General features: G+C 43.4%; 1 protein-coding gene and 1 long non-coding RNA gene across 7 annotated transcripts in view; both read left to right on the forward strand.

Annotated features, from left to right (window-relative positions):
- The window catches only part of LOC143290003 (uncharacterized), an 85,511-nt gene extending 77,758 nt beyond the window's left edge, over positions 1 to 7,753 (forward strand). For all 6 annotated transcript variants that reach the window (XM_076599311.1, XM_076599310.1, XM_076599309.1 and 3 more), the window contains 2 exons: positions 574 to 786; positions 6,032 to 7,753. In XM_076599311.1, coding sequence (XP_076455426.1) covers positions 574 to 786; positions 6,032 to 6,700 — 882 coding nt within the window. In that variant the 3' untranslated portion in view covers positions 6,701 to 7,753. The remainder of the gene's footprint in view (positions 1 to 573; positions 787 to 6,031) is intronic.
- Positions 7,754 to 9,047: 1,294 nt separating this feature from the next.
- On the forward strand, positions 9,048 to 17,233 carry LOC143290005 (uncharacterized). The gene is made up of 2 exons (XR_013056310.1): positions 9,048 to 15,594; positions 15,732 to 17,233. It is a non-coding gene; the product is annotated as an uncharacterized LOC143290005 (long non-coding RNA).
- Positions 17,234 to 17,629: the final 396 nt, after the last annotated feature.

Genomic DNA, 17,629 nt, shown 5'->3' on the forward strand with positions numbered 1-17,629 from the left:
TCCTTCCACCTGTTCATGTGTGTGTGTGTGTACCCCCAACCCCTCATGTTAGAAACTACCCCTGCCTGTGGCCCCTACCTGATGCTGAAGCGGCACTCCAAGTGACGCTCCCCCTGCCTCCAGTGTTTTAGAAACCACTCCGTCTGTTAAGATAAGATGATATAAGAATAACTTTATTATCTCCAGCTAAACTCCCCCCCCCCACCCCCCCGCCCCCAAATGTTACAAAGACCACCTTGTTTGTGACCCCATACCTGACGCTGAAGCGATACCCCAAGTAACACCCCCAGTAGCCGAGTGATATGAACGTTGGACTTTCAATCTGAGGGTTCCGAGTTCGAATCTCGGTAACGGTGCCTGGTGGTGTTACGAGTGGAAATTTTTTTTGTTTTTTTTTTCGATCTCCCGGGTCAACATGATTATGTGCAGACCTGCTAGTTAGTGTCTGAACCCCCCCCCCCCCCCCCTCCCCCTCCCCCCTCTTCTTCGCGTGTGCGTACGCACGCAGAAGATCAAATACCCTGTCTCTGTAACCCCAAGTAACACCACCAAACTCCCCATCCTACGTTACAGAGACCACCTTGCCTGTGGTCCTACCTGATGCTGAAGCGATACCCCAAGCTGCGGCAGGAGGAGCCCACGGACGTGACGCTGGTGACCGCCTACTTCAACCTGGGCCGCGTGGAGAAATTGGGCAGCTCGCTCAGCACCTACAAGTACCTGCTCTGGGCCGAGGCTTTCCAGTACGTGCTGAACCCTCTGGTCGTCTACACGGATTCCGAGCAGGTAAAGGGGGGCAGCAGCAGCAGCAGCAGCAGCGGGTGGTGGTGGTGGTGGTGGTGGTTTGTGTTTCCATGCAGCAGCGTCTGGATTTGCGGGAGGGAGGGAAGATTTGGGTGGAGGGGAAAGGTCAGGGTCAGGGTCAGGTCCTTCCCTTGGGAGCTGTCATCTTGTAGAACACGTCGTGACTTACAACACGTGGCGACCTGTAGAACACGTTGCGGCCTGTATAATTCGTGGTGACCTTTTTTTTCTTTTTTCTTTTTTTAACACGTGATGACCTGTAAAACAAGGGCTGACCTTTATATTGCTTGGTGACCTGTAGAACACGTGGTGATTTTATATAACACGTTGTGACCTGTAAAGACATGATGATCTGTTGACACGTTGTGACCTATTTATAACACGTCATGACCTATTTAACACGTGCTGACTTACAAAACCAATGGTGACCTTATAACAGGTGGTCCACTATATAGCACGTTGTGACTTGTAAAGACGTGATGGTCTGTTAACACGCTGTGACCTATATAGCACGTTATGACCTATATAACACGAGCTGACTTGTAGAACAAAATCATTGGTGACCTTGTAACAAATGGTGACCCTATAATACGTGGTCCACTAAAACAGTTGCTGACCTACATAATACCTCGTGACCCCAAAACACGTCGTGACCTGTAGAGCGCGTAGTGACTTTTTTGTTGTTAACACATGGTGACCTACATAACACATTGTGACTTTCATAATACATCGTGACTTAGAGAGCAGAGCGAAGAAAATTTTGGATATCAAGTCTTAATGGGCGAGATTGGGAAGGAAAAAAAGCCATTGTTTCGCTGACTAGTAGAACATGACTGTTCTGTATCCCGCGATTTTCAATTTCTTTATGTGTTTTTTTTCTTGTGGTTCACTCCCCTCGCTTTAATATTTTCTTGAAACTGAAACTGCTGTGTTGTTTTCTTGAAACTGAAACTGCTGTGTTGTTTTCGCGGTCGTACGAGTTTGTTGTTGTTACTGTTGTCGTCGTCGTCGTTGTTTGTGTTGTTGTGGAGGTGCATTGTTGTAGGCATTGTCTTACTGGAAAGGCAATACTTGTAGAAAAAAAAAACCAACTGCACAGGTGGGATGTGCAGATACTTTATTCCGAGCATCACGTCATGTTGAATGTGTCTTGCTTCCAACTTCAGTTCTGTCTGCAGTTCTGCTGGCAGGTCGATATCTTTATGTCTTCGATTTCTTCTTCCTAGTCCGCATTTGGCCCGCTTCCCCCAGCGTACAGATTTAGGAGTTTCCACACTTGGCTTCTGATATTCCAAACCCTCTCTCTCTCTCTCTCGGTTTGGTTTTCATATGTGTGTGTGTACCTGTACCTGTAGAGTTGAGTTTAACGACCTATCGGTAATAAGCCCTTAGGGTCAAGTTGTTCGTGGCTGTGGTCTTATCCTTGGGGGATTTGGGGGGGGGGGGGGGATGTGGTCAAGGCGTTGGTCCTGTGGTCTTGTGGTGGTGTAGTCCTGGTTGCCGGTCCGTGGGGGATCCTCGTTGTGTTCTAGCCGCTGGCGATGTCCGTGGTCCGTGCTACGTCCTGGCTGTGCTCGGTTGGTGGAGTCCTGGTTGTCGGTCCGAGGCTGGTCCTCGCGATGTCCTGGTTGTTGTCGTGTGGGGAAGTCCTGGGTGTGTGTACAACATGTGTATCCATATGTATACGGGTCGGTGGCCTTTCATTAAAACAGTTCTGAGTTCTTTCTCTCCCTCTATCTATCTATCTATCGCTATCTCTCCACCACAGTACCCCAATACCTCTATCATTTCCATTACTCTCTTTTATTCTAATCCATAGCTCTATGTCCTCAGTTATTATGTCCGTCACCACCACGACACGACTCTGCATGAATAGCTCTATCATAATTATACTCCCACTTCACAAACACCGACAGAGTGGAGTTCAGTGAGCTATTGAAACGCGTCCTTGGGTCAAGTTGTTCAGTACTGAGGGGTCTTGATGCTGAAGTGGCCTCGTTGGTCGAAGGGGTGGAATCCTGTATCACAAACACTTTGACACCTTTTACGTACTCCCACATCTCAAACCAAGACTTTCGCCACTCGTGTTATAACCATTCCCACAGTTCTGTATTTCCCACCGTTTTTTGTTGTTGTTTTTATGTTTGTTTGCTTGGGTTTTTTGTTTGTTTGTTTTTTTATTCAGACCAAGGTTTACAGATACAAAATGTATATACTGTGTGCATTCGAAGGCAGAGGGGAAAGAAACAGTGATGTTCTACGTACTAACAAGTCCATAACAGTGATGTTCTACGTACTAACAAGTCCATAACAGTGATGTTCTACGTACTAACAAGTCCATAACAGTGATGTTCTACGTACTAACAAGTCCATAACAGTGATGTTCTACGTACTAACAAGTCCATAACAGTGATGTTCTACGTACTAACAAGTCCATAACAGTGATGTTCTACGTACTAACAAGTCCATAACAGTGATGTTCTATGTACTAACAAGTCCATAACAGTGATGTTCTACGTACTAACAAGTCCATAACAGTGATGTTCTACGTACTAACAAGTCCATAACAGTGATGTTCTACGTACTAACAAGTCCATAACAGTGATGTTCTACGTACTAACAAGTCCATAACAATGATGTTCTACGTACTAACAAGTCCATAACAGTGATGTTCTACGTACTAACAAGTCCATAACAATGATGTTCTACGTACTAACAAGTCCATAACAGTGATGTTCTACGTACTAACAAGTCCATAACAGTGATGTTCTACGTACTAACAAGTCCATAACAGTGATGTTCTACGTACTAACAAGTCCATAACAATGATGTTCTACGTACTAACAAGTCCATAACAGTGATGTTCTACGTACTAACAAGTCCTTAACAATGATGTTCTACGTACTAACAAGTCCATAACAGTGATGTACTACGTACTAACAAGTCCATAACAGTGATGTACTACGTACTAACAAGTCCTTAAACAATGATGTTCTACGTACTAACAAGTCCTTAAACAATTATTTTCTACGTACTAACAAGTCCTTAAACAATGATGTTCTACGTACTAACAAGTCCTTAAAAAATTATGTTCTACGTACTAACAAGTCCATAACAATGATGTTCTACGTACTAACAAGTCCTTAACAATGATGTTCTACGTACTAACAAGTCCATAACAGTGATGTTCTACGTACTAACAAGTCCATAACAGTGATGTTCTACGTACTAACAAGTCCTTAAACAATGATGTTCTACGTACTAACTAGTCCATAACCACGTAACATAAGCAGAACAATACATAATCAATAACATAGCTGCACGCTGACATTAAAATTAGCTTAATTTTGTATTAAACATGTATATAGAGACCATTTTTGGACGAATTTGTTATGTTCCATACTTACGTTAAAAGCATACCTGTCCACTTCAAATACCTGCTTGGGATCTCTTTAAGAGCATTTGTAATGTTGGTTTTGTTTTGTTTATTCTAGATTTGTAAATATTGAATTCAGCTGTCAATAAAATACGTGAAAAACATCTATCAGTTTTTATTTTGTTATGTCCGGAAAGCACCAGTGCATCAATCAGAGTAAGTTACAGTTCTGTATTTCTGTTATAGTCATTCCTACAGTTCTGTATTTCTGTTATAATCATCCCTACAGTTCTGTATTTCTGTTATAATCATCCCTACAGTTCTGTATTTCTGTTCTGTCATTCCTACAGTTCTGTATTTCTGTTATAATCATTCCTACACTTCTGTACTTCTGTTATAATCATCCCTACAGTTCTGTATTTCTGTTGTAGTCATTCCTACAGTTCTGTATTTCTGTTATAATCATTCCTACAGTTCTGTATTTCTGTTATAATCATCACTACAGTTCTGTATTTCTGTTGTAGTCATTCCTACAGTTCTGTATTTCTGTTATAATCATTCCTACAGTTCTGTATTTCTGTTATAATCATCCCTACAGTTCTGTATTTCTGTTATAATCATTCCTACAGTTCTGTATTTCTGTTATAGTCATCACTACAGTTCTGTATTTCTGTTGTAGTCATTACTACAGTTCTGTATTTCTGTTGTAGTCATTCCTACAGTTCTGTATTTCTGTTGTAGTCATTCCTACAGTTCTGTAGTTCTGTTGTAGTCATTCCTACAGTACTGTAGTTCTGTTGTAGTCATTCCTACAGTTCTGTAGTTCTGTTGTAGTCATTCCTACAGTTCTGTATTTCTGTTGTAATCATCCCTACAGTTCTGTATTTCTGTTATAATCATTCCTACAGTTCTGTATTTCTGTTATGATCATCCCTACAGTTCTGTATTTCTGTTATAATCATTTTTACAACAATGTATTTCTGTTGTAATCATCCCTATAGTTCTGTATTTCTGTTATAATCATTGTTACGGCTTTGTATTTCTGCTGTCATCATTCCTACAGTTCTGTATTCCTGGTCACCCTCACTCCTGTTGAAAACACGGGGCAACATTTCCCCAACACGTCAAGATTGCAGGTCTCTCTTGTTCCCACACAAGTGTGTGTGTGTGTGTGTGTGTGTGTGTGTGTTTGAGCGGGGGTGGGGGGGGGGGCTAAGTTACAGCAGTCTGTCGTGACGAAACGAGCGACACTGGTGGTCAGTTTTATAAAGATTAATACAGCAATTCATCCCTTGACGCTTCCTGTATTACCCACCCCCACCCCCTCGTCCTACCGTCGCTACCCTGTATGCGGGTGGTATGAGTATACCCTAAAATGGGGCCTAAGTGTCCACAATAATTACACGAAATGTACGGTATTAGCTCCACCAGTGCCCACAACCTTTCAGTGTCCTTTCAGTGTGCTCTGTGGTTCGCTAAACGTCCCGTCCGCTCTGCTTTTGGACCCTGTTTGACCTTGTTCACGATTATCACGGCTTAATCACTGTCCGGTCACGCTTCACATACTGGTGATAGTATGAGATCATCGCCACTGTTTCCGTAATTACTACCAGTAACCACTGATGTTATTACTGTTGCTGCTGTTAAAGCGTCATGATTATTTCTGCTGGTGGTGGTTCTGCTGCGGCTTTTGCCACTGTTGCTATTCTGTTGTTATTCCCGCTATTATCAGTGATGCTGGGTGTACTGTTACTACTACTACTACTACTACTGTCATCTCAATTGCCACAACTACTAATGCTGCTGCTATTAATGTGTGTGTGTGTGTGTGTGTGTGTGTGTGTGTGTCAGATAGAGAACATGTTCCTGGAGACCCGCAAGCAGCTGTCCAACAGGACGAGGGTGGTGAGGGTCAGCCGCTCCTCCCTGGACTCCTTCCGGGACGTGGAGAAGATCCGGCAGCTCTTCCAGGACCCCGAGTACCCCAAGTTCCACCCCAACACCGTCGTCCCGGAGTACCCGTGCAGCCAGCACGCCAAGTACGAGCTGGTGCGCAGGACGCTCGACGACACGAACTTCTTCCCTGAAAACCGCTACGTGGCCTGGGTGGACATCGGCTACTTCCGGTACCTGATCAAGCGGAGGCGGCCCTTCTACCTGACCACGCCGCCAGGCTGGGACGAGAGCGCGGTGGCCATGACCCGGATCGCCTGGCCGGACTGGTCCTTGCATCCCAGCGACATCGTGCGCGGCAACCTGGTGTGGGTGGCGGGAGGCATGAGCGTGGCCACGCGGCCCGTGTACGCGCGCTTCGTGCAGGAGTACCAGGTGTGCACGGCGGCGCTGCTGAAGCAAGGGCTGAGCAGCACGGACCAGCAGGTCATCTACTCCATGTTCACGCAGGCCCACAACGCCACGCACAGGATCCGGACCCGGATCCAGACCTACTCCTGGTTCCTGAACGACCTGCGCAACTGCTGGTTCTACCTGGGCTTCCTGTGCTACCGGGAGGTGGACTGAGTCTGGGTTTGATTGATTGATTGAGGCGCGGTTGTTGTTTTTTAACGCTGCGTTTCTTTTCTCTTTTTTTTTTCTTAATACCTAGGAAAGCCTTGTGATCGATCACATTCCATTCCAACAGACCATCGCCTTCACCTGACTCGGTAAATCATTTGTCATCTTTTTTTATATATATCTCCCAACAGAGAAATGGTTTTTATATCATGCTAATCTCAGGCCATGCAGTGCCGTCGTCTTTTTGTTGTTTGTTTGTTTTTCAGGTTTCCCGACCTTCCCGTTATTCTGTACTTCCTGTAGCGCCTTATATATGGATGGTATACATAACTATGTCCACCAGAATCTAAACGAAACGTGAAGTTTCCAAGACTGTACTTTTCTGGACTTTTTTTTCAGAATTGAAGGTGTAACACAGACTGTGACTGTTTCAGTGGTAAAGAAAACATGTTTGGTTGGTTGGTTGGGTTAGGAGGGGGTTGCGTGTGTGTGTGTGTGGTTTGTTATTTTTGGTTTGTTTTGGGGTTGTTGTTTTTAATCTGCTGCTAAGTCATTTAAATTACTACATGTTAAAAAAAACGGGATTTTCTTGGGGGGAGGGGGAGGGGGGGGTATTTGTTGCTGTTTTTGATTTTGTTGAACACATTGGACATGTGATATTGATGTGCTTGTTGACGTCTCTCATCGGGATCACATCCTTTGTGGGGAATGCCTTCATCAGAGCCACGTGAGGTGCTGTATACATTCCGTGCCATTGGGAGGGTGCGGGGTAGAAGGGGGGGGGGGTGGCATTGTTATGTCTGTTCATGTCTAAATATTTGAAGTACCATTCCATGTTTCTTGCTCGACTGATATATAGATATACATATGTAACTTGTTATGCAAGTGGTAAACAAGCTGTTATTGAAGAATAAGGGTGCTTCGAGCGTTCACTCAGAGGATGGCAATCGACTTAACCGAAAACAAAACACACCAAATAACCCGATGCATGGAGCTGCCCCTGGAATTTCTTTTTCTTTTACCTTACTGCAGCTTCCCACGTTTACTCCTATCTACGAATATCAATCTTTCGTGTATGGCATTTCTACCAAGACAGGTCAATTGTCAAGACATGTTTGTTTCAGGAAACCCCGCGGGTGCACATGAAAATGTTACATATTTCCTGGAACTATCCCACTTTGGTTCATTCAGTCATCATCTCTAGGAGGTGTGCATGTTGGGTATGTTTCGTGTTTCCATAACGCTCCGAACTCTTGACATGGATTGTGGGGATCTTAAAACTCTCTTTAACCGCCATAGGCGACTTAAGTCGACATCGACGGGGCCATGTTGATAGGACAATTTTTCACAGTGTAACAAAGCTTGACAGCCGCAACCAGTTTCCCTGGCCTATAGAACAATGACTAACCTTTGCCCCCTGACCGAGTTTGAATTGGCCAAGTCCATGTTGTCGTTTTATCCTGACGGGAAGCCTGTGACTAAGAGCATCATATCTGAAATATTTGGCGCTGGGGGAGTGCAGTGGAGGGAGAGGGGGGTGTTTTTCACACAGAAACTTTGCGGTGAAAAACTAAAGCAAGCGTGGTTGTTCTTGTGCATTGGTTTGCTCACAAAAGCCCTACATTTTTTTTATTTTTTAATTAAGGCACCAGCCAGCCTTATGCGGGCAAAAGGTGGGCGTGGGAGATGGAAAAAAAAAGAGAAAGGAAATGAAAAACAGTTGAAGCTCTTTATCCACCAGGCAGAAGATGAGAGTGGGTTCGAATCCAGGATCTCTGGATGGAAGGTGCCATGCTGTCATCGTCTGACTGCTCTGACTTGTCAGTGGTGTACGTTTGGAAACCTAACACATATCAGGTTCGGAAGTGTGTGTGTGTGTGTGTGGGCGTGTGTGTGTGTTCAGCACCCAGATTTATACGTCTGCCCCTCATACATCTTTTCCCTCCCTTGTCCCCCTTCTCGACATCTCTCTTCCGCAGTTTTCCTGCCTCTGTCTCTGCCTCTCTCTCTCCCCGTCTGTCTGTCTGTCTGTCTGTCTGTCTGTCTGTCTCTCTCTCTCTCTCTCTATATATATATATATATAGAGAGAGAGAGACGTGTGTGTGTGTGTGTGTGTGTGTGTGTGTGTGTGTGTGTGTGTGGTGCCCATTTCTGCACAAATTTGTTGTATTCCATAGATATTTTGAAATTATACTTGTCAATTCCATATGCCTTTTTAAAGATCTTTTGATGAACATTTATATCAGTTCATTAATTCTGCATTCGTGTAATAAGAATGTGGCGATCAATAAAGCATGTGAGAAGCAACCATCAGTTTTTGTTTCATCGTTGCATCCAGAAAGCACCAAGCGAAATACGTCCTTCCTAAAAGGATTTATCATTCGTCCTCCAACTTTCAGAGCTATTGGTCCATATTCCTGTAATATTCCAACCTCTGGACATTCTTTTAACCATACATATTTTTTTTCCATTTAGGACTAAATGACTGCTTTCAACATTTTTACAACCATATGAGTTTCACTTTCAGGGATTTTATAAATGATGGAATTTGTGGAATTTTTTATTATTATTATTATTATTATTATAATATAGCGCTGAATCTTGTGCAGAGACAAATCAAAGCTCTTTCGCACCAGTCATTCACACGCATGCATGACTCTAAAACTGGAAAAACTGAAGACAAGTAAGAGGCAGGGAAGGGAGGCTATTTTGGGAAAAGGTGGGTTTTAAGACCAGACTTGAAAGAGCACAGTGCGGAGACCTGACGAAGAGAAAGAGGAAGTTCATTCCAATTGCAAGGTCCAGAGACAAATAAGGAACGGCGGCCAACAGTCGAGTGTTTGAATCTGGATATGCGTAAACAGAGTGGATCCGAAACCGATCGCAGAGAGCGAGATGGAGTGTAGATGTGAAGGCAGCCACAGAGATAGGAAGGGGCAGATTTGTGAATACATTTATAACATAAAGTGCTAATCTTGTACTTTATTCTGTGTGAGACAGGTAGTCAGTGGAGATGTTGCAAAAGAGGAGTGATGTGCTCAGATCTTTTCTTTCTGAGGACGAGTCGGGCAGCAGAGTTTTGTATGCGCTGAAGGGACTGAATGGATGAAGCAGGCAAACCAGACAATAGAGAGTTACGGTAGTCAAGGCGAGAGAGAATGAGAGAAACGACAAGTCTAGATGTTGCGTCAGTGGACAGATATTTCTGGACGGAACTGATGCGCCGCGATTTACAGTAGCAGGATTGACATGAACTGGAAAGAGAGATGGATGTACTGCCAAGTTTGATATTTATACCTCAGTTTTGAATACTATGCTCTGCTATTGGTCTTCTATCACTTTTTTGCCCCATGCAAAACCAAAACACTTTTTTTTCTTTTTTTATACTGTCGTCAGGTTGGTTTGGAAGCATAATCCATAAATATGTTAACTTAGCTGATATATGTGGCTTAAGCTACTCCTCCTAGTGGTGTAACATATCTTTTCATCCATACATATAATAGCTTTTTTTTGTTTCATTGAGTTTGTCTATTATATTTAATTCTGTCATTTTACGTAGGTACTTAGTGAACCAGAGCCCTGGGATTTTGAAATGTGGATTCCAGTTCATTTTCAAATTCGGCAGAAACAGTGTATATATTACATTTGCTTCCCAGCCATCCATTGCATTTTTTTTTCGAAATTCAGTTTTAATCCTGAGATTTCTCCAAATTCTCCAAGTACTTTGAAGAGTTCTCCATTAGATTTTTTATTACCATCAAGAAAGAAAAAATAATTTTCATATATTATGCATGTGTATTCGCACGGATACACACGTGCGCGTGTATGCACGCGCACACACATACACACAGAGTCCTTTCCATACCCCCCAACCCCTCAACCCACCAACCCTTCTCCCAGGTTTTCTTAGTTAAAAAAAAAAAAAAAAATCCACTCTGAAAAAAAACAACTTCACATCTCAAAATCTAATGTTGAATTAACTTGTTATGATTTCAATGGTTTCATACCATCTTTCTCCGCACAACTGGAACAGCAAGTCGAGGGTTTGTTAGGACATGAGTGAACTTAGTTAACAACGTCACCTGGCCATAGAATGTCCTCCACCATTCAACGCTCTGTGTGTGTGTGTGTGTGTGTGTGACCGCCTTATCCGGACACCTCCATGGAGAACAAAGTTGAAGTCGGAGAATGTGACACTCCACGAGTGGAGTCATTCGTTGTGATATTGAGATAATATTCAGCCTCCCTTGGCCAAAATCTTATCCAAAATCGACATTCCTTCTGGGTTTTTTTGTTTTTTGTTTGTTTGTTTGTTTTTTACCATATGATACTCAACACGCTTTTCTACAATTGTTCTACTGTTGCTGCCATTACGTTTTGTTTTTGTTTTTTTGTTGGGTTATTTTATTTATTTATTTTTTTTTTTTTAGATAAAAATGATTTTCGCATACACAATCAAAGGTCGCGTCAAAGTTTCTAGAAGAAAACGAGTCAGAGCGAGTATTGTTTCAATACTGAGCTTTCCGCGCGTGCGGAGAACTGCTATCCATATCGAGTGTTGTCCAGTATTGATTGATTTGCACCTGAGTCTCGCTTTACAGCACGGAGGTGTGGCGTGCGTTAGTAAAAAAAAAAAAAAAAAAAAATTGCTAAACATATCCCACAGCCGGGACGGCTTGGCCTAACAGCCCAACTCCTTTACCAGAAAGACACCGACTGCCGAGCTGTCCTACAGGGCCTCCAGACCAGAGTGGGGGACAACACCGTGCAAGACATCCAGTCTGAGATGCAGGCCCTAAGTGCCAGAACCACAACGGTCCTGCAGCGGTTCCCCTCTCACTGCGGCATTGCAGGAAATGAAGAGGCAGACACGCTCTCCAAGGCAGGACGCAGGCTCACCCAGTCTGCCCACCTCCTTAGCTTTGGGGAGGCAAAGACCATCCTGCGCAGCCACTTCAGAAACAGCTGGCGAGAACGGCTACATCTGGGACCAAAGGAGGACAGCATCCATCAACTGGATCGAGCTCAGCAAGTCATCATCCTCAAACTGCGCACAGGCCACTGCCAGCTCCTCTCCCATCTCTACAAATTGAAAATTTCCCACACAGACCAATGTCTGTGTGACACCGCTCCTCAAACTCCAGCCCAACACACACACACACACACACACACACACGTTACCCTGCACCTCCTCTACCCCCCTCCTCCACACACGTGTTCAGGGCTGTGGGTAGGTTCAATAGATAGGGGTGAGGGGGTTAGCGTGGGGGATGGGGTGAGGGGGTTAGCGTGGGGGATGGGGTGAGGGGGTTCGGGGGGTTAGGCCCTGAGGAGATCTTTGCAACTCTGTTTGCTTTTAATGTTCTTATTTACATGGAATTTACCGAGGGACTAAGAAAATTCTTAGCGATAAGCAAACTTTGCGCTGCGGAGTTCGCTCATTCACCCCACCCCCAGCTGGGGTGTGGTATTCAAGGGACCATTGTGTCTGCGGGTGAAGATGAACGTGCGGGTAAATGTACTTGGAAAAAAAAGGTCACCGTGGCATTCAGAAAGCAAACACTGCCACATTTGCAAAGACACACCAGGAAGGTTGCAGCAGGACATGAGGAAGTTGGAAGAATGGTTAAGACAGCTCATCTGCCAACACAGTGTCCGTGAGGGTCTGGGTTCGAATCCCGCTCTCGCCCTTTCTCCCACGTTTGACTGGAAAATCAAACTGGGCGTCTAGTCATTCGGATGAGTCGATGAATCAAGGCCCCGTGTGCAGCACGCACTTGGCGCGCTGGAAAACAAAAAGAACCCAAGGCAAGAAAAGGGTTGTCATCTAGCAAAACTCTGTAGCAGAAATCCGGATTTGATAGGAACGCAAAACCATATGCATGCACTCAAGGCCTGACTAAGCGCGTTGGGTTATGCTGCTGGTCAGGTATCTGCCTAGCATATGTGGTGTAGCGTATATTATGGATTTGTCCGAACGCAGTGACGCCTCCTTGAGAAACTGAAACCACAGGAGGCGGGCCTTGTTGCCCCATGTAGATTTACGCGCAGGTGTTGCCCCATGTAGATTTACGCGCAGGTGTTGCCCCATGTAGATTTACCCGCAGGTGTTGCCCCATGTAGATTTTTCCCGCAGGTGCTATGGTCTCTTGAATATCAATCAATCAATCAGCCCTGAATGCTTCACTGCTCCCGTCACTACGTCCAACCCGCTCGAGCACAGGTGGCTGCAGCATCCTGTTTTTCTGAAATACCGAACGGCCTGTAAAGACAGTAGCTGAGCAGCTTCACTCGCTCTCTGTCTGTCTTTCTGTCTGTCTGTCTCTCTGTCTGTCTGTCTGTCTCTCTCTTCCCCCTTGCTGGAGCGTCGGTTGGTGTCCCAAATTTTCATGAGGCTGTGTATGATGGATGTATGTTGTTCTTATTGTTTCTTGTTAGGTTTGGTTTGGTTTGGTTTGGTTTGCAATTTTTTTCTTTTTCGCCCTGTTTCATTTCGGTGGACAGTGCTGTGGTATCGTGTTTCGAAGAGACTGGAGTTGTTTGGGGATGTGGAAATCCATCTGCATGGGGTTGAGACTTGAACACATTTTATGTATACAGAGGCTGTATCTCATGCCCCCATTTAACTCATTCAGCCCTGCAATTTTTAAGATCACAAGATAATTCATTGTCTTTAACTGAAAGGAGATGCTTGGTGTGGTGGCACACAGTTAAATCCTACATAGTATAAATATAGACATGCATAAGCCATTCAGCAGATCTGCATACGCTCAGAAGCACACAATCTCAGCTGCATCAAATGTCCATGTGCATGCCCGCCATCAGTCTCCATTTCACAGTCATTAGGAGAAATTACTAAAAACATGTAAACCAAACCTTCAAATATAAACAAGTAGGTTACAATGATAGATAAGCCCGTAAATCAAGGAGAGTTTATAACATAAATGAATGATTAAATAATCAGATACATAAATGACTTTTGAGGTGTAAAGACGCTGAAAAATATACACAAATCGACCGGGTCTTTTTTTCCCCCTTCAGATTGACTACTTGTTAGACACAGCCAGTCGGAAATACTGTGGAAGTGAGTTCCCTCCGCTTGCGATTTGTGCGTATCTTAGGAACGCGGAAGTTGTTTCATCGAAACGAATTTGGAAGCCCTCACAGCGCTCGGGAGTCAGGGTTGAGAGAGTTAAAATCGGGGAGACGTCGAGGGCTGGGGGACGTGACAGCTGTTGGCCAAGGCCCAGCACAGAGCCTGTGTAGACAGGGCATCAACACATGGACACGCCTCAACGACCATCATCACTCAGCCGTGACTGACGCGGACCCTACCCCCCTTTACTCCTATAGAGTTCACTTCATGTCAAAGCACTAAACTGACGTGTGGGGGGGACAATGACGATGTTTTTTGGGGGTCGGTTTGGGGAGGGTTTTTTTTTGTTTTGTGTTGTTTTGTTTTTTTGCTCGGGGCGATTTCAGTATGTGTGTGTATATATATATATATATATATTTTCATCTTTTTCTTTAACACACTGAACCCTGGGGAGTATTCTACCTCGGGAAGCTTCCATATCATATTGATCTGGGGTAAAAAAAAAAAAAAAAAATATATATATATATATATATATAAAGAAAGAAAAGAATTTTTTTTTTTAAATTTAGTTTAAAAACTACAGAAAGTGTACTGGTTTTCCTCCAAATAATTACGCGTTGTGGACACATTCAGAAATCCCGTCGAAGCTGGTTCCTTTTCGTTACGGTGTATGCATGTGTGGGAACTTGTGAACAGCAATGCTATGAGACCACTATGGAAGCCAGAGCAACGCATGGACAGCAGGGCTCAATGATGGGTCGTCAGTTAATTGTAAAGGTTCGTGCTTGGATTAAGATAAATATGTAAAAAATAAATAAATAAAATAAAATAAAAATCGCACCCATCCCTATAAAAGAAAATGAATCAATATAATTATGCTCTTAAAAATTAACAGAGACAAAAAATTAACCCCAAGCACATGATTTTGTCTCCAGACAAAAACAGGACAAGTTGAAAAAAGTTAGACGTCAATTCCACACACGTCCGCTCACCCCACCCACCCGGGCCCCCCGCCCCCGCACCTCCCTCATCGGGATGATGGGAATTGAACTCGAAACATTCGCCTTATCCCGAAAAATGCAGTGTAATGAAGCTAGGAAACTGCAAATCGGAAGCGATCTACTACATGAAAGTGACAGACCACAACGGGGAGGAATACAACCTGGCACTTGCTGAGAGTGATGTGGTGAAAGACCTGGGAGTGTACACTGACAAGCTGAACTTTAAGACGCATGTGGCAACAGTTACTGCAAAGGCTAACAAGATGGTTGGTGTAATCAGGCGTTCCTTCGATTACCTATCTGAAGAGCTGTTTATACAATTGTTCAAGTCCCTGGTTAGACCCATTTTGGAGTATGGGCATTCGGTCTGGAACCCGCAGTCAAAAACATTGTGCGGAGAGGTGGAGGACGTCCAGCGACGGGCAACGAAACTGATTGGTCATCTGAAGAACAAGCCGTATCATGAAAGACTCGCTTTGCTTAAGCTACCCAGTCTAGAGCACAGGAGGCAGCAGGGTGATATGATCAACTGCTACAAATATATACACGGAATCTACAAGACCAACAATCCCGAACTATCACCTGCAGTAAGTAGAGACAGAAGAGGCAACAGTTTAATGTTAAGTAAATCACATTGCAGACTGAAAGTGCGCAGCTCCTTCTTTACAGAGCGAGTCATTAATAAACGGAACGGTTTGCCAGACAGCGTTGTGACTGCCCCAACCATGTTATCTTTCAAGACTAGGTTAGACGCTCATTGGGCCAACTCTCCAAGCATATATGATCCAGTACGCTATCATTAGGCCACACAAGGCCTGACTAAGCGCGTTGGGTTACGCTGCTGGTCAGGCATCTGCTTGGCAGATGTGGTGTAGCGTATATGGTTTTGTCCGAACGCAGTGACGCCTCCTTGAGCTACTGAAACTGAAACTGAAACTAGGCCACACATGCTGGTATACTGTATCCAGTTGAACGACGAACAGGCCTTCCAGGCCTAAAACGTCTGTTCCAGTTCAAGTCAAGTCTACCAACTTCCCCCAACCTTTACTTCCCCCACCCCACCCCTGCCCACCACACCAACTCGCTTAGAACTTGCAGATGACGCTCACTGAACAAGGAATGCTTATCAAATGATGTCACAGTATGAATTTACGTCAGTGGGTAGCTATACTGCGTCACTAATGTGACCTTTGCGTCATGGTCTGTGACGTACTTTGTGTGCAGACTGCTTCACTGCCGTTATCTTTTCTTTCTGTCGACGTACTTAGACGAACCTGATGATTATATCAGACGAATTTTGAATGGTTTTTTTTGTGTGTGTGTGTGTGTTTTAAAAAAAATTAATGAAAATAAAAATGGATTTCATTTTCTTAATCGAGTGAAAAAGAAATATATCATTCCTGTATAATTCCCTTGAAAATTAAGCTGTAAATGACTGAGTGAAATGCGTTGCCGTATCTTTTAAGCCCAGCTGTACCCCCTGTAAAGTGAACAATTGAAATCCTGATTATAAGTTTGTTTATCATTCCGTAATTCCACATCAGTAATGTAGGCGTGAGTCAATCAAGATTCTTTTGTTTGGTTGTTTTGTTTTTTGTTGGTGGTTTTCTTTTGTTGGAGTTTTTGTTGTTGTTGTATGGGGGGGAAACAATTATTTATGCGAAGAGTCATTAATTTTGTTTTACTATGAGTTCGGAGCAAAACAAATGTAGATGTGCTTATATACTCATGTGTGGCTGTCTGTGTCTATGTCTGTGTCTGTGTCTGTGTGCTGGGGTGAGAAGGTGGAGGACTTAAAAATATCTATGCACATAATCTTGCCTGCTTTTGGAAACATTCCAACATTTGGTATAATTATTGCTCATGTTGTCAGAATATCATCACCATCATCGTCATGATTAATTGTTGTTGTTGTTGTTATTATTATTATTTTTAATTTTTATTATTATCATCATCATCATCATTATCAACTGACAGCAGTTGATGATGATTGTTGTTGTTGTTGTTGTTATTATCATCATCATCATCATCATTATTATTACTGTGGTGACTGTTTCTGTTCCTCTTTGCAGCTGCTGTGATGTGCGAGTGTGATTCTGACTGTCAGTTTCGTTAATTCTTTTTTTAATTTTTTTATTATAGATTTATTATCATTATTATTACTATTATTGTTGTTGTTGCATTATTATCATTATCATTGTTCTTGTTGTTGTTATTATCAATAAGTCATTTCTTATGAAGTGATTTGCATGAAAAAAAAATGTGCACGTGTATGAATAAGAAACTGATACAAGTCATAATATGGTTCATCAGCCGTCATGATAAATTTGAAGTGCAACGTTGTGAGCACAGTATAAGCTTTAAGCTTGTTGATGCTCTTTTGTCATTCATTGCATTGTAATCATGTGTATTGTTGAATAATTAAAGATTATTTAAACCAAACTGATTGGAAATTACAAATTTATCTTGACATGTACCTTAGTCTCTCTCTCTCTCTCTCTCTCTCTCACACACACACACACACACACACACACACACACAGATACACACACACACACACACACACACACACACACACACACACACACACTTCTTCAATAATGCATTATCAGATAGCCAGCTTTACATCACCGCCCAGAACAATGTTGAAGGTGACTATGTGTGTGTGTGTCTGAGAGAGAGAGAGAGAGAGAGAGAGAGAGCATTGACTCTCAAAATAGGAAGAAGAAAGGGAACTGTCCTTTGAATAAAAACGCTGCAAAGTTCACAGCACCCAGTGTGTATTGTTCCCGTAACGGTGGAAGAATAAGGGAGGTTATACACACGCTTTCGTCGCAG

Source organism: Babylonia areolata, chromosome 14 (genome assembly GCF_041734735.1).
Source record: "Babylonia areolata isolate BAREFJ2019XMU chromosome 14, ASM4173473v1, whole genome shotgun sequence".
Classification (NCBI taxonomy): Eukaryota; Metazoa; Mollusca; class Gastropoda; order Neogastropoda; family Buccinidae; genus Babylonia; species Babylonia areolata.